Genomic DNA, 25,150 nt, shown 5'->3' with positions numbered 1-25,150 from the left:
CCCCTTTGGAAAGGACTGAGCCTGGGGAGGGAGAAAAGGGAATTTTCACAAGTGCTTTGCTTCTCTGGCTAAACTTCGGTTCCTTAGTTGGCTTTAGTTTGTTTCCAAACCAAGCTCGGGAGAAGCTAAGGTCTGCCAGAAAGAACATCTGGGATTAGGGCATTATTCTCACTGACAGATATTTCTTTGTGGAAGACACAGAGACAACTGCCAGGGAAAAGAGCAAAGACCTACCAGCAAACCCTAAATGAGGTGGGTCCTCCAAAGCTGACTTAGTGACGGTCAGCGGCCTTACCTTCCATCCGCCACCCCTATCCTAATGAGGGCGACAGCTCTAAGGGTGGGAGAAGGAAGCTTGAGTCTTTTTAGGGGGAGGGATGCTCTTTTGCTATGAATACTGGAACAAGAGTTTGGGTCCAAACTAGGAAAGGCCATGGTGCCCCCCTTAGAGTTGGGAGGCAGTGTCACTGCAGAGAACAGCAAAAAGCTCTCTCTTCACACCCAAGGAAATTTATTTCGTTTGGGGGACTGAAGGCGATTAAGCTGAGTACACACGGTCTAGCATCACTTTAGGGAGTTCTATTCCCGGCTTCCTGGGGCTTGGACCTCGGTTTGCATGGAGAGAGACTGAGGCGAGAATGGAGGAGACCTACGAGTTGAAAAGGGCTCAGGAGAAGGACGCGGGACTGGGGTCGGTAGCAGGCCTTACCTTGCTGACCACGTTTTGGAGGAGGCCTGTGCGGATGCCATAGTCCCACGCGTGGCAGTCGCAGTTGGAGGTGTTGTCCCCCTTGTCCAGAGGGGACGAGAGGGTTGGCCTGTCGCCCCTCTCCGCGCCGCTGCTGTTGCTAAGGTTGCCCACGGTCCCCCAGGCGGCAGTGGAGAAGGGGGTGGTCAGGGGGCTGGTCCAGTTGGCCACGTCGCTAGCTCCCCACCGACCGGTGGCAGTGACCCCAGCCAGCTCAGCGCCTTTGCCGGCCTCGCGACACCAGAAGTTCGGTTGGTCCAAGAGAAAGGAGTCCGAGAATTGGGTGAAACCGATGAATAACGCCGGGATCCAGGTGAGCAACACGAGGGTCTTCTGGTAGCCCCCGCCCAGGCCCCCGAGGAAGGGCAGTACCGACCCGTCGTAGTCCAGCAACAAGAGACTCGGGGCTGCCGCCACCGAGCAGCAGCTCGGGTGCGGGCCTCCGCCGGAGGGATGCGGGGCGGGCAAAGGCTGGATCTCCCCAGCGCTGCCTGGGCCCGCGCGTCCCCCGAGGGGCACCGAGGCCGCCGCGTCCCCGGGAGGCAGGGAGCCATTCTCCTCGGCCGGGGGCGGCTGCCGCCCTGGCCCGCCGCCCGCCGCCTCGCGCCGCCGGTCTATCGCCATGGCCCGGGCCCGCGGCGCCCGCAGAGGCGCATAGAGCGCGGCGGAGGCTCCCGCGGGCGCCCCGGGCAGAGCGCGCCGGCCCGGGCGCCCGCCGCCGCCGCCGCCGCCCAGCAGGGCCCGCGGCTGGAGAGAGCGCTCTCGGCCGCCAGGCGCGTCAGTCCGCCCCCATGTCACCGGCCCCGACCCCGCGCCCCGGGCGCTGCGGCCCCGCTAGGGCGCCGGGCAGAAGGCAGCCAAAGGCCGGCCCGGGCCCTCAGCCGCCGCCGCTCATCGGCTCCGCGGCCCGGGGGCCGGCGGCCGAGCCCGCCGCTCTCCGCTGCTCCGCGCCGGCCGCGGGAGGAGGAGGCGCGGGCGACGCGCCTTTGCCGGCCGGCTCGGCGCCCTGCGGCCGACGGTGCAGGCGGCGCGGGCAGCGTCCGCTGCTCCACGGGCGCCCGAGATGTATTTGTCCGACCTCGGGCGCCTTCCGGAAGACGCGAGCTCGGGTCCTAGCCTGCCCAGCCGGCCGCGCTCTCCCGCTCCGCGAGTCGCCCTCTCTCCTCCTCCTGCTCTCCTTCTCCTCCCCTGCCCCCGGCCCGCCCCCTCTCCCCCCGTGGAGGTGGAGGTAACCGCGGCACCTGCTGCGCCCTGCTCCTGGGCGCGAGCGCCCCCTCCAGCCGGGACGTGCAGCCGCCGCCGCGGGATCCACCGGAGGCGGGCGGGGAAACGGGACACTCGGGGCCCGCCCAGCCCGAGGGTCCTCTGTACGTCCCGCCTCCTCGTCAGGACAGGTGGGAGAGAACGAGGCGCGCCGAGCTGCTGGCGCGGGTGGACTAGGGGGTCGCGAAAGATCGGCGTGCGCCGGGGACGTGTGAACGCGGTGGGGTTCGCTGCGCCGCTCTCGCCTCCGCGCGGTGCCCCCAACCACGCGGCGTGCGCTGAGTCTCGGTGACCTCTGCTCGCTTCAGAGGTGCTCGCACCCCACTCCCTGTTGCCCAAGGGTCGCCAACATTCGGGAGCAGCCCTCGCGCTTTTTCGAGGTGCAGATACAGTTAATTTTTGTGTCCACAGAGTAGGGTAAAGGAGGCTCATTTGCCAGTTTCAGGTTGTCTGTCACCCGCAGCGTCGTGTCACCCGTAACTTCCCCCTCCCCAGCACCCACTCCCAAATCGCCATTTCTTCCTCACTCCAAAATGAATGCCGTACATGTACGATGCTAGGATATGTTGCCAACACAAGTTACATATACATAAACGTGAATGGTGATGGAATTCCCCACCTCCACCCCAAAATCTTGAATTCACGTTTCGAACGCCGAGTGCACAGGCGCACACGTTTATATTCGAACACATGAAGACAAACCTCTCCATGCTCTCCTGTGCTCCAGCGCCAACCTTGCTCAGCCGGCGGTATATAAATAACACCAGCCCTGCGGCAAACGGCTTTATTAGCATATTCCTTTCTGTACCCAGGCTCAAATAAGAATGGGGCGGCACCTTTCACTCCAGAGTCCCCACATGTTGGAGACATTTCATATTCTGAGAAGTTTATTTATGGAAGTGTTGACAGAGCAATCCTTTTCCAGCCTTATTTGGGGAGGCGGGGCGGGGAGGGGGGACTATGTGAAAGAAATGCTTTTACTTTCCAAAAAGATACTTTAAACTACATATACTAAATGTATTCTTTTGCATTTCCATAATTTGTTTACACATTTAACCTGAAGTTCTTCTTCTGTTGTGGGCAACATGTGCTTACTACGCACGTAAAATATTGGCACATCCCAGATAATTCTTTCTGAAGGCTGCCGGAGGGCTGGGCCTTGGAGTGGGGGAGGTCGTGGGCTTTTCTGCGTGGCTGAGAAGGGAGAAGTTAGACAACCATGGCCCAAAGGGGCCCTGAGTGCTGCAAAAAACATCAAACCCCCGAGAAATACCTGCTAGTATTTAAAGAGCTTTTGGAGTGATAATGAACATTGTGTTCATAGTAATGTTTCCCTCCCCCCAAACTTCAGGCTATTATTAGCTTGACTTTTTCTTCCCTCCTGGCTCCTCATTGGGAGAGATAATACAAAGTGCTTACCTTTAAGGCTGGAACAAAGTGCCCAGTAAATGTTAGCCATTTATTATTACCACCACTACTACTCTTACTATTATATAAAATATGCATTTATATTCCTGAGTTTAAATATAACTTTAAAGATGCTATTTATTTCCTCTTCAGTGGCAGGCTATGTTTGGCTCTGCCTCTTTTCTCCATAATCACAAGAATCCATTTGTTGTATTATAACTCATCACAAAACGAGTATTGCCAGTAATCTTGACGGCCATTCCAATCCTTGTAATAGATAATATTGAACTTTACAGGGTTGGCTTTCAAATACATATTGTCATTCAGTTCTCCCAGGACCCGCAGGAGGTGAATCATCAAGATGAGTCTGTGAGGCTTAGGTGACTATCAGATCAAAGAGGTGGCCCACAGCTAGCCAAATAGCTAGCTTTGAACCCACATCTTCGGACTTGACATTTCAGGGTTTTTCAATTTCAGTTTGTAGAGACAGATTACAATACCATAGAAGAGGTTTTTATTTTTTTAATTTATTTATTTACATTAGTTTCAAGTATACAGTACATTGGTTAGACATCTATAATGTTCATAAAATGATCCTCCCAATTAATTGCTCCCTCCCTCCCTGGCCCTCCACTTAGCCATCATATTAATATTAACTGCATTCCTTCTTTTGTGCCCTACTATCAACTACTAATTTGTATTTCTTTAACCCTTCACCCCATTCTCACAGCCTCCCAAACCCTCTGCCCATCACTAAATTACCCACTATCATAGAAGAGTTTTAAAAGACATTTGTTAACATGCATTTTTAGGTATGAGAAGTCCTGGCTCTGGTGAGGAGTTTCATTGCCAAGCTATTATTTTTCCTTGTCACCAAAAGGTGGTAGAAATCCCCCAAATGATACATTCCCAGAATTTGGGAGCACACTTGAAAATGGTAGTCTCTAAATGTGAGTTAAAAGGAATCAATATAAGATATTTGAAATTGCCCATCTGTAGCACTAACTTAGGTATTGTAATAAGTCAGTGGTCAGAATAAAGGTTTCCCTAAATCCCTATTGGATCAACTTGACCCCCAAATCTAGTCAAGAATATTAAAAAGTAACTAATTTAAAATAAAGTGAGCTTCAATTCATTAACATACCACAAGTGACCTCATAGAGGAACCTAGATCAAAAGAAATAAAAAGGAAGAATTTGACACTCTGATAGCCTCCAGGGTGAGTATTTAAGTTCGCTGGCTAGTAGTATAGGGCAGCCAATCAGGCACCTGCTATCACATTACCCTATTCTACATTACTGCATGGTAGTTGTCACTAAGTGCTAGTTTATCTTGTTTACTTATTTATTGACTACCTCCCACCTCTACATAGGTACTCAGTCATATTTCTGGTGCCTACAACAATGCCTGGTACATGTAAGACACTCAATATGTATTTGTTGAATAAATGAGCTTATCAGGTTATTATCGCTTGATGATATTATCTATCAGGACCATATAACTCTATTTACTTTAGTTCTTAAATCACCAAGCAACCTTTTCATATTTATTTAAGCTCTCAAATCAGCCAAAATGAACATTCAAATGAATTTGACAACTATATTTCTTATTACAAGTAGGTGTGGTTAATGGATTAGCTCCCCATATGAAGTTGTTGTGGGTAGTTATTGGCTTGCAGATGGTTGGCTTGTAGGACAAACATAGCTCACAAGACCACACACAATGTTTCCAGAAAAATAATTGCTTACATTTGAAAATCATTAGATTGAACATTAAACACACACAAACACACATAGCAGAAGCTTCGAGGCCCAGTTTTTTGCAGGGCCATGCTTCCCCAGAATGCAGTAGAAGGGCAGGTGTTCTCCAGCTGCCCTTTCCTTACCCACACACATGCCTCATGCACATCATTTGTCTGGCCCCAGAAAGTAACTGAGTTTGTGACCCTAAGTTTATGATGGTATTCTGAACTCACTGATGTCCATAAAGAAGCTGAGCCATTCTCTCTTCCTTTAAAAATGTGTTAAATAATCTACAAGTTTGCAATTTCCTAAAAATTGAGATGATAAAGAAAGATGTAACCTAATCATCGATAAACTTGAATAATTTTATTTCCTTGGAGATAACAGGAGAAAAAACATTTAGGTTCTGATGTTGATAAAAATTTAATTTTAAATCTTTTTAAATTCTATTAAAGTTCCAAAGAATTGGTGTCAGGATTAATTAACTTAAAATTACAAAATTAATCATAACAAATCAGTTTCACATTGATTTTTCCTGTATGCTCATGTTTTTTATTTCTATTTGAAATATAGAAGATACCACATTTTGGTATACTGTGTGTCTTTTTTATTATTGCAGTTTGATTTCTTTCTTTTAAATAATTGTTTGAAAAGTAGGTTATCATAATTTTTGGAGGATGTGAGAAAGTGATATAAAATTAGTTCAAACTAATTGCATATACATGAACATTATTTATATCAGCCTTTGACTTTTAGAATGTCAATTCTGACTTTCTAACAAGAAATTTGATATTTACAAAACCTATCATAAACATAAATGAAAACTCTACTTTTGTTTGTTAGCAAAAGTAATAAAAATGTCACATAATCTGTCTTAAGGAAAAGTGCATGTACTATATCCAGAAAAACTAGTTGTGCATAATGTACAAGTCAAATACATCTTCCTGATCAAAAGGCCAAGTGGAAATAAATAATAAAGTGAAGATAAGACTTCTGTGCAAATAGCTATTCAATTGTAAATGTGATTGATGGGGCCCAGTTACTCTTAAAAGGCTGGCCAAAATTTAATTTATAATTGTTTCATTGAGTTAAAAAAAACAATTAGCAGAACAAATTGATTTAGAATTCAAAGTTGGCTTTTATTTGCTAAAAATCAGATGTCACATGTGCCTTATTATGCTTAAGAATGTTTCTCTCTCTCTCTCTCTCTCTCTCTCTCTCTCGCTCTCACTCATTCACTCACACACACACACTCACACACACACGCACATACACGCACACACATGCACACACGCACACAAAAAAAGGCAGAATACCAGAACTTACAGGTAAATATTATAAGTTTCATTCCAGCACGAAATTAGCACATCCCCAAATTTGTAATGGGAATTATCCCCAAATTTGCAAATGAAACCTCAGGTTTTAAGTATGGACATTGGAGCTTGCCACGGTGGGTGAGTAACCTTCTGAAGATAATAATTGTCAGGAGAGTTCATGGGAACGATATTAAGTAGCAAAGGTTTAAGAGAAAGAACTTTCATTTCCTAAGAGAGACAAACTATGCTCTTTGCACAACCCTTTCCCCTAATTTTTTCCTACTAATTCTAATGGAGATAAAGAAAAACCCACAACTGCACAGTCTGGGTGTTTTAAACAAACCTAAAGTGATTAAACTGATTTTTTTTCATGACTAGAAGCTGCAAGAGGATAAGAGTAAGAAATACCCCTAGATGGGGTAGATCATGGACCCAGAATATACTTTTCTAAAGCAAAATGTTTTGACCCAAAAAATTTGATCGACTTTTTGTCTCTAATACAGTTGGTTTGAATTTATGACTATTAGTCATAAAAGACTTTTCATATTTAAAAAATTAGCTATATGTATTTGCATATTATCTTTCAGCATGAATAATGGGTCACCTCACAGGGCTTTGAATAAACGTTTATATGCAAAAAGTATATAAATATATAGATAAAGTCACTGAAACATTGTTTTCTAAGTTATCGGTATTTTAAAAAATGAAATGGAGTTTTTGAACTTCGATTGAGTAAAACACTTTTGCTATTTCAGAAGGTTATTTAACACTCTAATAGCAATGAGGACACCTAGCACAATTTCTGATACCATTCTCTAATGAAAGGAATCAAAGCTCTTAGGAGAAGTAACTGATTCTAGGACTTGGGCAGAAAAATACAAGATGAGCCTGGGGCATTTTGTAGTGTCAGAAAGCAAGGAAATGCCGAACATTCCCCACCTCCACCCCCGCCCCTGCCCCCACCAAAGTAATAGAGTTGTGTCAAAGGGACACAGGAGCCAACTGAAAGAGCTCCCATTTTCAGCAAGAAAATAAAGTATTTTGGGGTAATAACCCAAAGTATAAAATCCATGAGTCCATACTGATATAAATGAATGATCGGATAAATAAATAAAAAAGACAAAAACATCTCCCACGCAGAAGAATTGCAAATAATATATTTAGGTACATAACACTTAAGGAGTTGAGCAGAACTCTCCACTCCTCAACTTCACATAGTTTTTTCTTCCCAAGAGGATAGTATAGAAAGAGACGAAAAAAGAGAGAAAGGATACAGTGCAGAAACCTGATAATCACTACCACAGCCAGGTGATCACGGTCAATATCAACAGTGTAAATTAGGTTGATAGCATATAGCCTTGATATGATACTATGAAAATTACCCTTTACCCTTGTGATCTGCCTCTCCGAAACCCATGATCCCGACCAAACTATGAGGAAACATTAGACAAATCAAGTTAAGGGACATTCTGCACAATGCCTGACTAGCACTAAAAACTATTTTGGTCATCAAAAACAAGAAAAATCTGAGAAACTGTCACAGGCAAGAGGAGCTTAAGGAGACATGATGATGAAATGTAACATGGCATTCTGGATGAGTTCCCAGAACAGAAAAAGGACATTAGATGAAAACTAAGAAAATCTGAGATAACTACGAACTTCAAATAATACAAATGTATCATTATTTGTTCATTAATTGTGACAAATGTACCAGACTAATGTAAGGTGTTAATAATAGGGGAAAATAGGGGTGGGATATATGGGAACTTTGTACTATATTTACAATTTTTTTCTATAAATGTAAAACTATTCCAAAATAAAAATTTTATCTTTTAAAAAAGGTGATTTAACACTTTTTTATTTAATTTTAAGCTCTAAATCAGTAATTTCCCTCTGTATAGATTCTATCTCTGTGACAATATTTTTAATCGAGTAAAGATTTAATGCTTTAGAACACAAAGTTGATGGGGGAACAGAAAAAATATAAATAATTAAAAAATAAATTTTAGTAAATGGTTATTATAGTAACTGATTTTTAAAAAATACTCCAAAATGTTAAAACATACCAACACCAGTGGGCTTCTCAGCTATGGTCCAGGCTCTGGTGTAAAAGGCCAGCAAGGTGAGGCAAACTTCAAGCCCCATCTGGGAGACGCGACAAATGTAGCTTTGTTTAAATTCTCCTGTTTCATTTGAGTTTACATTTCCATATTTCATCGTTTTCATCATCAACCCAGAAATGCATTTACACCAAGTTTTTCTTTAATTTCTCAGAGCTTTTTTTCTCTTACCTTGTTAACCTTCTCAAAGATTCCATTTTTTAAAAGTTAACATAAAACCTTTAGGGAAGCTGAAAAATACATGTGTGTGGAATAACAATGCGCTTTGAGGTAATGTAATAGAGTGGGCTGTAGCCTTGAGGTTAACGGGCTTTGACAGTCTTTTTATCAGCCAGAAAATGCTGGGTATATAAATCTAAGGGCTTTCAAGTGAAACTCCTTTTTCTAGTATATGTCCCCAAAGGACAAGTCCCTAGTTTATATGTCTCAGTAGCCCCACTGCCTATCACCGGGTCTGACACTCAATAAATATTTGTGGAATGAATTAATAAATTAATGAATTAATGACGAATAGGGTGATTTATAGGATTCTGCTAGGGACAGTATATTCTAAGTAGAAGGAACAGCGGCCATGAGGATGCAAAGGTGTAAAGAGAATTGCATGTTTGGAAAAGCTTATGGACCAAATGGCATTTCAATAATATGATTTAATTATAGGATTTATAGAATACAATTTGATGATACTATTTTTGAAATAAGAAATAACTATATTGGTCTTTGCCCCCAGTTTCTGGCACAGAGCTCCTAAAACCCTTCTAAGTTCCTAAATGATAAGAGCACTAGGAGCATCTTTTGTTTTAATAAGGCATCTCTGGTGAGCTCCTGGATGGCTCTTGAAAAGGGGCTGGCTGCTAACCAGAAAGACTAAGCCATGATTAGAAGCTTCCAGAGAAAGAGAGAGGCTAGAAATGAAGTTAATAATTGATCATGCCACCAAGAGGAAGCCTCCATAAAATTCCCATAGTAAGGGGTTTAGAGAGCTTCCAGGTTGGTGAACACATCTACAGTGGGAGGATGACACACCCCAACTCCACAGGGACAGAAGTTTCTGTGCTCAGGACCCTCTCAGATCTCACCCTATGTGTCTCTTCATCTGGCTGTTCATCTGTATCTTTTATCATCCTTTTATAAACTGGTAAATGTAAGTAGGCTTTTCCCTGATTTCTGTGATCCTCTCTAGCAAATTAATTGAACCCAAGGAGGAAGGTCCTTGGAACCTCCCATTTATAGCTGGTTGGTCAGAGCACAGGTGGTAACCCAAGATTACAACAGGGTCTCACACTTGCTTACATAGCAAGAAATCTATAGGAAATCAACAACACTGTGAGTGTATTAATATTTTTTATATGAAAACTTATAGAAAACCCAAGGCAAAATGAGTTATGCCAAAAAAAAAAAAAAGGGACTTTATTAACTTAAAGGACTTTATTAACTAAAAAGACCAAGGGTTGCATGGCTTTAGTCATGGCTGACTCTTGGTGTGTATCTACCTCTTGAGTTTGCTTCCCTATATGTTACCTTCATTCTCAGGCTTTGTGTTTTTCCTGCTCAACCCTGGCAGCTCCAGCAGAGAATACCTCTTCTCTAAAAGTTCCAAAAATATCACAGCCAATCTCATTGGCTCTTATTGTTGCTGGCTGGCAGGGTCATGTGCTATTTTCAGCTTATCCTGTGGTTCCTGAGCCATGATGCTCTAATTGGCCAGGCTTGGTCCACATGGCATGGAACTGGCCTTGGCCTAGTCTGAACCATGATGACTGAAAGTGGAGTAGCAGAATTTCTCAGGCACCATTACCAGAAGAAGAAACAAGGATGTCCATTTACATTGTTCTTGTTAGAAATGATGTGCAAATTCTAGATTTTTAAAAATATAGATGTTATTCGGGACCCTTGATCTGAAAGAGAAAATAGACAAGGCATTAGTTACAAACTATGTCAAGAAAGAATCCTCACTTTTCAGGAAAACTCAGCTAATGAATTAGAGGTAATCACTATCTGCAAAAACACTAATGACTCCAAGTTACCTAAAAGTCCTCTTTGATCTAAAGCAACTGTGGGAGTGCCATCAACAATGCTCACCAGTAGGCCAATGGGATCCAGGGTCTTCTGAAGCCCTCCTGGCTAAAGTGACTGTGGGAGAGGATATCAGCACTTTTCCCAGATTCCTCTGGGCCCTTTGAACTATTCTGTTTGGAGATCTGGGAGCTGAGCAAAGGAGGCCAGCTTTGAGAGGCTTTTACTTCTGTCAGCTCCAAATTGGACTTTTGTTCAAAGCATTGCTTTTGGATTAACTGGAGCTGATTTTCCAAGTCATGAAAAAGTTTATGGGAATTTAGTTCCTCCCTAACCTGTGACAGGTGAGTGTTGGACAATGAAAGCCCCACTGCCTCACCTGGCTCCTTACATATGAAACCTTATTTCAGGGTTTGCTTCTAGACCTCAAAGCCAAAGTCCATGAGGTTGAAAGTTTCAAGCCCAACGAAGTACTTGGCAAGATCTAGTGGAGAAGGCAGAAATTGTAAAGTCAGACTTCCTGACTTCTTGTCTAGACCTCACAATTTTCTGGTTAAGTAAGCTTTAGCAACATCAGGAATGTTCAAACACGTTGAGAATTAGTTAAGCCAAACTGACGACATATGTTGAGGAGCAAAATCTCAAATACTCCAGAGAATAACAGTTTTGTAGCTTCTTTTATATATTTGAAATTAAGGGGAGGGGGGAAGGTAAGGAAGATGACAGGAAAGTGGGAGAAAGCGAGGAGGGAATTGGATTACAGGATAGTTAGCCAGATTTTGTGTTATCTTGAGGTGTAATACCCCTTTTGAGGGGGATTTCTTCTGGTATTTCAATGGCATGTTAGCCTAGATGCACAAGAACAGTGGATAGGGCTGGTTTAAAACCTTTCACTAAAGAAGTTATAGGCCTGGGGTGTGACTACCCACCATGACCTGCCCAGTTAGGAATTTATGGTCCTATCACACTGTGAGGTTACTTTTTATAGAACCTTCCCCCTTTTTTTTTTCATCCACAGCTTGAACAAGTCACATCACTTCTGAAAGCCTTATTTTCCTCATTCATAAAATGGAAATAATCATAACACCTGCGTTACCTGCCTATCACGTAGGGCTGCTATGAGGAACAAATGAAATAATGTGAACAAAGAGGAATCGGAAGTATAAACAATTATACAATATCCATTACTATTTAGGTGCTAGCAGAAGTGGCCATCTTGACCCCAAGCACTAAAAATATCTATATTGAGCTTATCTGACTGTTCATCATCACAAACTAGGAGCAGATTCCAATAGCAATCAAATAGATAAAAGAGGTTGGAATGCCCAGTGGACGTTCCATTCCATTAGTTCTGCTAAATAATTCTACAGTAGAGTCAGACATAGAACTCGAGTTTGCTGCCTGTGGTCAGACTTTCTGGTAGTTGAATGTTTGCTGGCTCAGATCTTTGAATCCCTCCCTGGTTGCCACACTTTGTCCAGGGGCAGGCAAGCCAATCCTCCATCTTGTCTACTAGGCTAAATAAACATCATCAAGAATGGAGGACTGTCACACTCTGGGAGGTGTTTTGGCCACCCAACCCAATCCCCACTAGGAGCAGCCCCTGATCTTATCTATTGGGCAGAGCTAGTGCTAGGTCCTGGCCTCACCTCATCTTGCTTGTCCTGTCCTGCTGTAAACACATTGCTCTGCATCTTTGATGGAACCAGAAATGTGACACGTTTCTAATAATCTTAATGACCGCAGCTATCATTCCTTAAGCATTTGAACACCTTTCCATGTATACCTCACATAAAGTGCCATATACATCTATGAAGGAGGTACCAGTGCGCCATTTTGGAGATGAGGAAAGCAAGTTTTATAGACATTAAGTCACTTACCCACAGTCACATAGTATAAGAGCCAAAACTCAAAACCAAAACTCAGAACAGGTCATGCCCGGGTTCAGGATTCTAATCACTACAGTGAGTACCATGCTCTAGGAGAAAAGAGCTCAGCAAAGTAGAGAATTCCCACAGGTCTTTCTCATTCGATTGGGCAAATATCCAGGATCTGCTAGGGCTTACTCCCAGCTGCATAGCTGCCACCCATTCCCTTATCCTCTCAACAGGGGGGTCGTGCCCGGTGGGCTTCCTTGAGGTCTGCCTTTGTTTCAGGACCCAGCTTCCTCTCTGCTCCACCACCAGTGACCTTAGAAAAACCCAAATTGCTTTCTTTGAGGAAAATGTGCTTTTACAGGTCCTCAGGCCGGTACTGTCATCCACTACCCTCCCCAGGGACTTCCCTGAGTCCTTAAGTTCCCCAGGAATCGCTTATGTAGTCAGGGAGATAATTTCAGTATTAACCATTGAGTAATGAACAAAACAGAACTCTAGACAGTGAGGGCTTCTTATAAACTTGCCTGATTCCCTTTTGTTTTGAGTTCAGAAATATTCTCCCACTAAAAAGACTCTGGAGTGTAAAATTCTGTGTATTCCCCTCTCTTCATTATGTAAGAGAAATATGCTTCCCCAAAGCAGAACTAAGCAGAAGCACAGGTGAACTACTTTAATCCCTCGCCTTTCATTTGAGGCCTCATGGGGATGCACCACCTCTGGCTGGAGCCAGAGCTGGTTTGAGTTGCCAAGGAAGCCAGGTGTAGCTCTCTAGATCCTGAAGGAAACTGCAGAAAAGATCCAATAAAGGAAAATCTAAACTCCATTTCCTGTGATTTCTATTTTACGTTTTTGCCTTTTTTCCTACCTAGTTCAATGAAAAATGACCTTACTGCCTTGCATTAAATGAGACTTTTACAAATAGAAATAGATGTTTTTAAAAGAGCAGGCTCAAATGTGTACACACAAATCTCTCTTCTTCTAACAAAGGAGGACAATAGACTCATGAAAAAGATGCCGCTATTGTTCAAATCTTTTCGGCCCTCTTTTCCTGAGATTACATTTGGAGTTTGCCAACACATTCTTTTGAATATTCTGAATTGTGAAAATTTTTTACACGCTCGACTTTAAGAAAGTGGCTAAAAGTCAGCTGAAACCAAATTCAGTGATTAAACTGAGAAATACCATTTGGTGCTTAAAATGACCTGTAACTATAAAATAAGGAGGAAGAATTTCTTTTGTTGTCCTTAAAGTGGCTCTCTAGGTAATGGTTTACTTCTGAGCACGTGAAAGCTTTTGAGGGGAGGAAATCTGTCCTGGTGATAAAGCGACTGTGAGGTTAGGCTTTGACTAGCTGCTAAAGAGCTTTCTTTCTTCTCTATCTCTGCTTTAAAACACCATCCCTTTTTTGATCTTTGCTGAGCGTTTATCCTTCACATTTTCATTTAATGAGCGTGACAATGTGTCCAAACCCCAAGAGGAACTGAAGAATTTAAATCATTCCTTGCCTATATGTCCTCCACATAAAGGTATATTTTATATTTGCTTTACTCAGAGAGGCCTAGCTTTCTAACTGCAGTAAGATAAAAGGATCAGAAAACAAAGTCAAAACAGTGTCTTGTTCCTCTGGGTTCTCTCTTCTCCACTTTTTATTTTTCCTCCCTTCAAAGGAGTAAACATGTGATGGGTACCCTGTTCATTTTCCCACCTAATTAAATCTCAGGGCAGGGTGTGAAATTCTGCCGATCCTGCTTTGGCAATTTTCTACACGAACGCACTTTTATCAACAGTTTGATAGGGATCTTCAGTTACTTCAGATTAACGTGCTAATCAGCCACTTTGGCTGTTTAGGGAAAATAATTCAGGTGGCTCCTATCCCTCCTTCTTCTGATTACCAAGTCCCACAGTTTCTGGACTCCATGCCAAAGTCTCTCATTTTCCCCCTCAAGTTGCTTCCTCATTTGCTTCCAGTAGTGTCTGCACTGGAATTCGGCCTCACTGTTTGAAGTTCTCTGTTGCTAAGAGATGCTATTTTGTATTAAAACCAAGTGCGAACTAATACTAATTAAGGCCTTTATGTAGCTTTGCAAATAGCCACTGTGCTTATGCCCAGGCCAAGGGGGAATGGGTTATTTTCATTTGTTTTAATATGGACCTTAAGGTCCAGTGGTGGTTAGTCAAAATGTAAGAGGGGAAGAAGGAGCTGCCTCAGGGTTGAACTTGTTATTAGTGTATTTGTCAGTATACCATGACTGCTTTTCTTCCAAGACAAAAAAAAAAAAATTCATAATTTCTCCCTTTCCTGAGGAGGAAAACACAATTTTTTAAAAATTTTTTAATTAGTTTCAAGTACACAGTACATTGGTTAAACATCTATATAGTTAGTAAAATGATCCCCGCAATTGCTCTCTCCCTCCCCTGACCCTCCAACCAGCCAGTGTATTAATTAATGGTAATTGCATTTCTTATGCTGTGCTCCCCATCCCCGAGACCATCCATCAGCTACTAATCTGTACTTCTTTAACCCTTCATCCCATTCTCTCAGCCTCCCAAACCACTCCCCTTCTGTCCGTAACCAAATTGTTCACTATATTTGTGAGTCTGTTTTTGATTAGTTTGTCCTTTTTATTTCTTAGATTCTGCATATAAGTGAAATCATATAGTGTTTATCTTTCTCTGTCTGACTTAAATATGTTCTAGGTCTATCAAAGCAATATTTTTTCCATCTTCTTCCTTTTCATGTGTAGGAGTCTTGTTTTCTTATCCTTTCAGCCACTCTATCTTTGGTTGGAGCACTTAATTCTTTTCCACTTAAGGTACTTATTGATAGGAATGTAGTTGTTACCATTCTTTATTCTTGTTTTTGATACATTTTTTTTTTTTTAAAGAAGTCCCTCCAACATTTCCTGTAATACTGGCTTGGTGGTGATAAATTCCTTTAGCTTATTTTTGTCTGGAAAGCTCTTTATCTGTCCTTCAACTCTAAATGATAGCTTTGCTGGATAAATTATTCTTGGTTGTAGATTCTGGGTCTTCATCCTGTCGAATATTTTTTGCCAAGCCCTTCTGTCCTGCATAGTTTCTTTTGAGAAATCAGCTGCCATTCTTATGGGTGTTCCCTTATAATTATTTATTTTTCTCTTGCTGCTTTTAATATTCTTCCTTTGTATTTAAACTGTGTCATTTTATTTATGATGTGTCTTGGTATGTGGTCCTCTTTGAATCTCTGATTTTTGGAATTCTCTGAGGTTCTTGAGGTTTTATGTTCATTTCCTTCACCAGGTTTGGGAAGTTTTCCATCATTATTTCTTCAAACAGCTCTTCAACATCTTGATTTTCTTCTGTTATGCCAATCAGACAAATATTTGGATCCTTAATAGTGTCCCACATCCTCCTTAAATTATTTTTATAGTCTTGGCATCTTTTTTCTTGCCATTATGATTGAGTGACCTGATTGGTTTTCCTGTCCTCTAGATAGGGCATTTGATTCTCTTATTTATTCACTTTGTTTATTCCTTTATTTATTCAATTGAATATACTTCTCATCTTAATAATGTGTTCTCCATTTCAGGCTGGTTCCCTTTTATAATTTCCATTTTCATTTTTTATCTCTTTGTGGGAGTTCTCTATATTTTCTAAAAGTTCATTGAGCATCTTTATAACTAGTGTTTTGAACTCTGCATCTGTTAGATTACTTGACTCTATTATGTCAGGATCTCTATTCTGCTCTGTCACATGGTTTCTGCTTCTGTGTCTTCTCATTTTGGCTGCCTTTCCATGTCCGTTTCTATGTACTAAGCAAAGCTCCTCAGTCTCCCGGTCTTATTAGTGTGGATTTGTGAAGTAGGTGTCCAGTGGCACAGTCCTGAGAGGGGTTCAGCTGCAGGCCAAACTTAGCCCAAGCCTCTACCCCTCTGGGGCCACCTGTGAAGATTCAGCAAGCAATCCACAGATGCTATGCTTATAGTTGTCTCAAAAGGCTACACCAGAAACCAAGGCCAGCTGCTTCCACCAATGTGAGTCTTATGATTGAGTGACCTGATTGGTTTTCCTGACTCACTGAGGATACACCTGGATGTGGCTTGGGTGGGGCCCAAGTTGGGGTAGGTGGGGTTTCAGGGAATCCTCTGGGCAGAGCGACCTCTGTTATCCAGTTTAATGATGTCACAGCTATGGTGGCGCTGTGTCCATGCACTGGGACGGGGGGGGCGGGGGAGGACTCAATAGGGAACAATGGATACCGCTGGCACCTCCATTTTGAGCAAGTCTCACTTTAGCCCTCACTCTGACTGTCTCCCTGTAAGTCCCTGGTGCCCTCTGTACGCAGCTGAACAGGCACTGGTGCGAGCTGGTCCATCGCCATGAAAATCCGTTTGCTGATGTGACCCGTTTCAGAGGCTTCTGCAGCAGCCTCTGTCTTGCTCAGCCACTCTGGACAGGTGGCCCTGCGTGCTTGGCCTGTCCTACCTTCTACCGTTGCAAGGTGCTTTGTTGAATTTCTATGTAGTTGTATGGCTTATTCATCTAGATCCCAGGACATTTTTTCTTGCTGCTGCTCCTTGTTTCTGTCACAATTTTGATATTGTCCCTAGGGGGATGAACAGAACCTCTAACATCTACGTAATTTTTTTTTTCTGTAAAAACACCATTTTTTGAATGAAACCAAATAATGTAGTGAAACAGAACATCTAGTCATCTACTTTATGCCTCTGTTTTCTAGGAGAGGAAACTGAAGCCTAAAGAAATTGAATCCTTTGACCTAAATCAAAGAGTTCATCAGAGGTCAACCTGGGACTAGAGCGCAGTTAATAAATTCTGATTCCCAGTTAATAAATCCTTGACACCACCTCCCTAGAAAAAGAATGTGTGTAGAATACCTTATGGTCAAAGATAGAACTATTGATACACAATAGGGCATTTTCCTTGACCATTCTCCAGCTTCATCTCTCTGTAAACAAATAGTGAATTAAAATAGATTCTTTGTGTGTCCCTCCCTGAAACTTCAAGCTCCCTGAAGACCCAGCTGGGTATCCTTTATATTTTGTACCTAGTAGGGGCTCAATCAATGGTGAATGAAAGGATGAATAAAACAAGGGAAAACCAGCTATCTCACTAAGGACCACATTGACTCTCCTGTTAGTGCTAATTAATTTAGTTAACTAGCCACAGGTGAAAGCAAATTTCATTATCTTTCACCTCTATTATTTTGATGAATTTGGCTTATTTAAAAAAAAAATCAATGAAGTATTTAAAGTAACTTAAAATCCAGAATAAAAATGTTACCCATCTAAAGTTTCAATTTATCTCCAGAACTTAATTAGTATTTGAGTCCCTAAAATAGAGACAATTCTTCTGGAAAGGCTAGCCTCTTATGAACTCTACCCGGCTTGAAATTTCTAAGCCTTTGTCAACATTTCTAAGACTGTTTTCATCAACCTCAGGCCTCAGAATTCAGTGTCTAGGAAGAGCTGATATGTTTCCAGGCGATCATTTCACAAACATCTAAGAGCTGCATACAAACAAGGTAATAGACAGCCCAGGCTCCCATGACTCAGCACTAAGTAAGAGCTGCACAGGTTTGTGGTTTCTGTGGGTGCTTCTCACAGCTCTGTGGACTTGTCAGTTTCTCTTTCTTTCTGACAACGTAATTAACATGCTAAACCAACAGAAGTGAGTTTTGTGATGTTAAAAGATGGTACAAATACTCATTGTTATAGTCTTCTACTGAAGTACTCACAGGTCCAATGACTGAATATTAGGGAGATGACTAGTGCTAGAAGGTGGTATTTCCTCGAAGAGAATGGGAGTCATTTTATGAGAGGGATGGTTGTTGGACTTTTCTTTGAGGCACATGAGCAACAATTTGGGGGCATGTGACCTCATGATCTGGCCTTCTTACATCACGAGAGTCTAATGCAAGTGCCCCTCCCATCTCTTGATTCCTTCTGGTGTTACTGGTTTGCTACACTTAAGCCATGTGGTAGTTAGATGGTACTTGTATATAGAATAAAATATTTTCACTGCTACCTAAGCTCTTTTTACCTCTCTTAAGAAAATAAAGCCATTTGATTAAATACTATTTGGTGCAGGTAACTGAGGACAGGTCCCACTGTTCACTCAGGTTCACACCCCTACTCCATGATTTTCCTCTGACCAGTAAATATTCTTATGGTGACTTCCTGTCTTCTACATCTAGAGGTGGAAATTGTGGGATTAATTCAAACTTAAAACACTTCAAAATGTCACTTTACCAGCCAGTTATGGTGGGTTGCTGGAATTGTTTTATCAGCAAAAAAAATGAGGTTGCCGTCAAAGGTTCCCACAAACACATTTTAGTTCCTGAGGCAGTGGAAAACTTACAATGCAAGGTAAGGGGATCAGACACAGCTTGTCTACTTTAGGGCAGAAGCTCCTTTCTTGGGGTTTGTGGATACTGCAATTATATAATTATGTGCATTTATCTAGGGAGAAGGTCCACATCTTTCATCAAGCTTTGAAATGAGGCCAAGACTTCTCAAAAGATTAAGAGTTCTCAAAGCGGAGATATCTTTTACATCAACTTACAAAGATGTGCCATAAAAAAATAGCACTTTGTTACAAAATTTTTAAAATGCATATTTTTTTTTAAATGTGGATAATTTTAAAGTAGATTTAATTTATTTTAGATTTAGAGCTTAAAAAGATAATAAGTAATCAATTCCATGTACGTAAGTGCTCTAGAACCAGACATTCCCACTCCCTGAATGAACAGTTTAGTATGGGAGACGACCCTTTCTGGTATCTAAAAGTGTAGATTCTTGTTCATTTATAAAACATTCATTGACCTTATGCCACTTGCCATAAACTGTGATAGGACAACTGCCCAAAAGCTCTAGGGACTGATAAGGAATTCATGACCCAGTTAGCAGATGATGATAATGATGCCTGTTTTGAGAAAAGTAGGTATACAGTATACATAGATGACTATTGAGCAAGACAGGGTTTCAGAGAAGTCTCGGAACAGGCAATCCTTGAAGTACATCCTGACAGTGTGCTTGGTCATGGGTGCAGTGAGCAGAGGGATGGAGACAGTAAGAGCAATTCCATGAGCCTGCTAAGATTTTAATGTACGTAGAAATTACCTGGAGCATGTTAAATTGTTGGTTCTGAATCTGTGGATCTGGGTGAGACCTGAGAATCTGCATTTCCAAGAAGCTGCTAGGTGATCTAAGTGGCTGACCCCACTTTGAAGAGAAGAAAAGGTTTAGAAGACCATTTAGGGACCAACAAGTAGATCAGAGTGGCCCAGGCTCAGACAGGGACTCGGAGTGCATAGAGAGCTCCTCTCTCTGAAAAATTTCAAACCTACCAAAAAGTACAGAGGATGATATAAGCATGTACCATCCAGATTTTATAAGTGTTGACATATCTGCTTCAGGTTTTTTGAAGAGGTGGTGGAAACTTCTTCATGCTCCTCCTTCATCCTGCCCCCATTCTCTCCTCAGCAGGACCCTTCTGACCTGCCGTTTATTCCATTCTGTTTTTATATTTTCAAATGTTTATGTGCCAATGCTCAATATTTAGTGGTGCTCTGTATTTTACATAGATAACACTTCATATATATTTCTTCGACCTTCATCTTTTCTCGATTCTGTTTTCGAAATTTGTACTGGTTGATATTTGGAGACTTAATACATTTATTCTGAACTGTTATTTTAGTGTTATTCCTATGAATTCATTACAATTTATTCATCTATTTTCCTATTGATGGAGATCTAGTTTGTTTCCAATTGTTCATTCATATAAACAGTGATTTGGAGGGATTTTCATGTTTTAGTATACTAGATACTAATCCTCTATCGCTTATATGCATTGCAAATATCTTCTCCCAGTCTGTAGCTTGTTTTGTTCTTGGTATTTGCTTATGGTGCCTTTTGTTACATGGAAGTATTAAATTTTAATGTAGTCAATTCACCAGTCTATTGTTTGTGCCTTCTTATATGTTTAAGAAATTATAAAGATGTGCTCTTTAACTCAAGATTTTGCAAACAATAGTTGAGAAGAATTTTGCAAACAGTAATTGAGAAGAATAGTTGAGAAGAATATTGTGGATGAATTTGACTGCAGTTTTCTTAACTATTAGTACAATAATGTCTTTTTATAATAACATTGCTTAAATGTGGTTTTGTTTGATCTCTGTTTCTCTAAAGGACTGGCATATTCTTCTCAATAGAAATAAAGGCAAGTTTTGGTTCTGTCCACTTTGTTTCTTAGTCTTTGTTTGGTTCTTAAGTGTGTTGCCTACTTCTGGAGTCTTTGACCGGTACTCCCTGGAAGGTGGAAGAGCTCCCCAGCTCTCTCAGAATCTTCTCAGCAGTTCACAATGGCAGTGAGTGAACTCACTCTCCAGAGCATGCACAACTCCTGGTTGATGGGCCCCTTCACTTGGATCTAGAACAATGATTCGTAGCAATCCGTTAGTCTTTGTCAAGTTTCTTTGTGTACTCCTTTTTTGGGTACTTTTCATCTGTTCTGCATGTTGCAGAGCAGACTCTAATCATCCCCTGAGGATATAACTGGAGTCCTTTGTGAATCCCTATTCAGAAATACTGTCACTCTTCTTCTCTTAGTACTTGCTGTCACTTGTATTAGTAATTGCCTTTTCTTTCAGAATCTTTTTTCATGAAGAAAACTTAGAAGGACATTTTGACCCTGAGGCATATGTTTAGCAAACTAAATATTTGGATGGCAGAGTAAATTTCTCTTAGGGCACCTGTCTTTTGAGGTAGGTGGTTTACCTTGTTTTCTCTTGTACCCCATTCTTGGGGTCCTGGTGAAGTCAGCTCTTCTTTCCCTTCATCAGAGGCCGTCGCTGTCCGTAATGGGACCAGCTAATCCTATCACTGGCCTTCTCTCCTGGACCAGCGGGGCTCAAATACTCCCATTTATAGGGACCAACATTTTGGTAGCTCCTACTGCCTGCCAGAGCCATCACATCTCACATGTCTCTTATCTTTTCTTACCACCCACCATGGAAGCCCTCTCTATCATCTATCATCACTCATCTTCTTATCCTTAGGGTTAGTAAGATTAAAATGTGGTACTTGAATATGTTGTATTATTCAACATGGTGCATATAAATTGTATTCATAAATTGGTTATGGTTTCCATTTTACAATGCATGTATTTGTAATATTATGTCCTTCTGTTGGTTCAACCACATCACAAAATTGTTGATTCATATGAAAATATTTTTTCCTTGGGAGAGCTGGAAGCTTCCACCTTTGACCCAGCCTTCCAGCCCTTCTTCTATTGTTATTCTCAACTCATCAAATATAGACATCTCTATGCTTGCAATGCTACTGCACATTCCTTACACTTCCTGCTGTGACAGATGTCCACCTCTCCCAAGGATATGGGGCTATACTTTTCCCAGCAGCCCTCACCAATAGCTGCTCTTCATTCTTCCCAATCCTTGGAGTCAGGAGTAGGAGTTATCCCTTTCTTGTCACTTTTACTGCTTTGAGACTCATATGATCTGACTATTCCCCATCTTATCCATCTGATGTGCTGTCATCTAACACCTCCTAGTCGGTTCCCTTCATTTGTGCTTTAAAGACTTAATCAACTACTCATTGTTTTCACCACTGTGAGTCCTACCACAATTCTGGTGACTTTGATGTTTATATGACTGTCCCAGCTCTGGAATTCTAACTTCTCAGTCCCTTGACTTCCTCAATTCCAGTGACCTTTTCCTCTACTCCACATGAACTCCCTCTCCATAGTCACAACTATGTTAGTCAGTTCAGGCTGACAGAACTAACTCTCTCTCTCTCTCTAAATATATATGTATATATATACACATGTACACACACATACACATATACATATGTGTGTATGTGTGTGTATATGTGTATATATATGTATAGATACATATATATGCATATATATACATATATGTGTATTATATATAGTAGCATCCTGTGTGTCTACTTGTGTTCTCCTCTAGATTGTAGACTCCTTAAAGCAGAAAGATGTCCTGTTCACCCCCGTATCTTCATCATTATAGCCCAACAACTGGGCCATGATGGCTGTCAATCTTTTTTTTTTTTTTTTGAAATGGGTTAGTGAATAGTTCTCTCTCTTATTTTGGGCACCCGTTCATTCAGTATCTCATATGGGAGAGATGGCACTAAGTGTTGGGCACACAGAATCACCACTAGTTAGGACCTGACACTCCAGTGGGCTTGGATTTCATCCTGGAGTAGACCACCTAGGCTGATCTGCATTTCTACCACACCCTGGACATGCCTAGAAGCAGCATAAATTTCCTCATAGATACTGAGACAATCATGGGGCTGATGACTCCACTGTGGCTCATGATGGGAACATTCTGCCACTCTGCCCTTCAGGTTCCAGGGACCGCCTCGGTCTATCTTCTGGGACCTGTGGAGCAGTGATTAATTTGCTTTTGAATAGTTTATCTGTTGGAGGTAACAGAAACTCTCTCTGCAAATTTTTCTCTCTTCCTTAGAGGCAAGGGAGTGGAGGTTAGGAGCTTCAACCCTGCCTGGTTCGAGTTACTTAATTCAGTTACTTCCCTCAGTTTCCATATCTGTAAAATGAGTATTATAATAATACTTACCTCTTAGAATTGATTAGAGGATTAAATGAGCACTTAGAGCATGCTGTAATTACATAATAAATGTAATTTGCAATTAGCACTCTTCTTTTATAATCTTTCTTTTATGAAGCAAATAAAATATATCCATATAAATATAAGGAATGCTGGAGAAATATACCAGAAACCACTAAATAAGATGTAGAAGAATGACTTTTTTTTTTTTGCATTTAATCAAAAACGTTTATTAGAATAGCATGTGTGTATGCCAGACATTTTACTAAATAGTAAAGATATAAAAAAGAGTAATACATGGTCCTTGCTTCAGAAACCATAATTATTAGGTATGTGGGCCTGAAGTCCTACACTGCTTAGTTGGCTGCTCAGGGCATCAAACACTGGAAGGAAGGTATCAGCTGGGCTGTGTTTTTATCTGAGGGCTTTGGGGGAAAGTATGCTTGCAAGCTCATTCTTTTTGTTGGTTTTCTTGAGGTTGTAAGACTGTTTTTCTTTCCTTACTGCTGAAAATTAAGGATGCTCTTAAGAGGCCACCTGCATTTCTTGTCACACAACCCCCTCCGCTCTCCAATTTTCAGGCAAGCAATAGTGAATCAAACCTTCCTGGTGCTTCGAATCCTTGATTTCCTGTTCTTCTCAAGAATGTTTTTTAACCTACATATTCTTGAATCGTTTTTTTTCACTTGTCTTGAATTTTAACCATGTGTATTTATTAATTTAAAAAAACACTTCTGTGTTATATATGATCTATTTCAAAATCTCTTCTTTGTGTATCTCCATGCTATCTGAAGCCGAGCGCGTGCACGCACACCCACGTTTATACTCCTCCATCTCTGTCCCTCCTTGCTACACGTGGGTCACAGTAAACATTTCCAGTGGCTTGTCTTGGAAACTCTCTCCTCATCGAATTGAACAAGAGAATGAGCACCTAAATGAATGGCCAGGGTACAATATATCCCATTGGCAATGTTCTATTAATGTGAACTTGTACTTCTATCAGTGATGGCAATGACAAACAAATATCAAAGCAGAGCCCGGACTTAAAATGATCTGAATATATTTTAGCACATTAATTCCATAGAGGCTTTGAAACCAGACTGATCAGACATTTGAAAATCATTTATCTTAAATAGGTCTCTGAAATGTACCAGGACATTAGAAATAACAGTGAATTATGCTTACTTCATGTTCTATGTTAAAAAGTAGGAAGTATCCTATTCCAAATAAGGGCATTTTTCTAATCCCACGATTAACTCTGTGAGCATCCAACATAATATCTAATTCCAGTCTTTTGAATAGCCACCTTTTTAAAAAAAAAGCCAGCTAATATATTCATTTGCAGACACAAAGACAAAAATAAATCAAGTGGTGCCTGCTTTGGTACCCTTAGGTAATGAGATATGGGAGAATGGAACAAGAAAAGGAAGGCATCACTGGCATCTCTGGCTCTGAGAGCTTGACAACATCCCTCCTGGTTCATCTGTGAGTCATCCCACACACAACTTTAACAATACAGGAGGTTGCGTGCCAAGCTTGGGCAAAACAGAGATTAATAAGAGATGCTCCTGACCCTCAAGGAGTTCATTGTCTAATGAGAGAAACAAAGAAGAATCATGTAATTATAATACCTCATGGGAAGTGCTAAATGACAATGAAAAAAATGATATCAAAGCATACAGAAGAGGCATGTAAACATACGTAAATCTTGTAACTATTTATAGGTTTGTTAATTATCTTAAATATTTGTCTTGTCTGGAGATGAAGCAGGTGGTCTCCTGTTCATTTGCTTTGTAATTCGCGGAATGAGGCTCGAGGCATGAGAGCTAGCTAACAGTGCTTCCTTAGCCTGTTTCGTGGGTGTGCGCAGGAATCCACTCATGAAATGTTTGCTTGTAAGGCATTATTCTTACTTCTGTGAATACTGAGGATTTGACAGGATGGTAATTTTTGGTTTAATCATTAAGCAGTGCTTCCCTCTTTCTGACATTATGATTCTATGTCCTTGAATAACACATCCCTATACTGGAGAGTGGTAGCAGGGTTACTGAG

General features: G+C 41.4%; 1 protein-coding gene and 1 long non-coding RNA gene across 5 annotated transcripts in view; one reads left to right on the top strand and one right to left on the bottom strand.

The window, feature by feature from the left end:
• Positions 1-1,409, bottom strand: part of SLC22A23 (solute carrier family 22 member 23) — a 171,169-nt gene extending 169,760 nt beyond the window's left edge. The window contains exon 1 of one of the 4 annotated variants that reach the window (XR_004955851.1): positions 710-1,409. Coding sequence is in view for 3 of the 4 variants with exons in the window: in XM_036237454.1 (XP_036093347.1) it covers positions 710-1,372 (663 nt within the window). In the remaining variant the exon portion in view is untranslated. The remainder of the gene's footprint in view (positions 1-709) is intronic. The other 3 variants (XM_036237454.1, XM_016166671.2, XM_016166672.2) reach the window with 3 other exon arrangements.
• Positions 955-25,150, top strand: part of LOC107521719 — a 109,044-nt gene continuing 84,848 nt past the window's right edge. The window contains exon 1 of the long non-coding RNA XR_001599633.2: positions 955-1,061. This is a non-coding gene — a long non-coding RNA (uncharacterized LOC107521719). The remainder of the gene's footprint in view (positions 1,062-25,150) is intronic.

This window comes from Rousettus aegyptiacus, unplaced genomic scaffold (assembly GCF_014176215.1).
Source record: "Rousettus aegyptiacus isolate mRouAeg1 unplaced genomic scaffold, mRouAeg1.p scaffold_m13_p_1, whole genome shotgun sequence".
NCBI classification, from domain to species: Eukaryota; Metazoa; Chordata; class Mammalia; order Chiroptera; family Pteropodidae; genus Rousettus; species Rousettus aegyptiacus.
The sequence above is the reverse complement of the archived record's forward strand: the minus strand, read 5'-3'. Positions and strand labels throughout refer to the sequence as shown.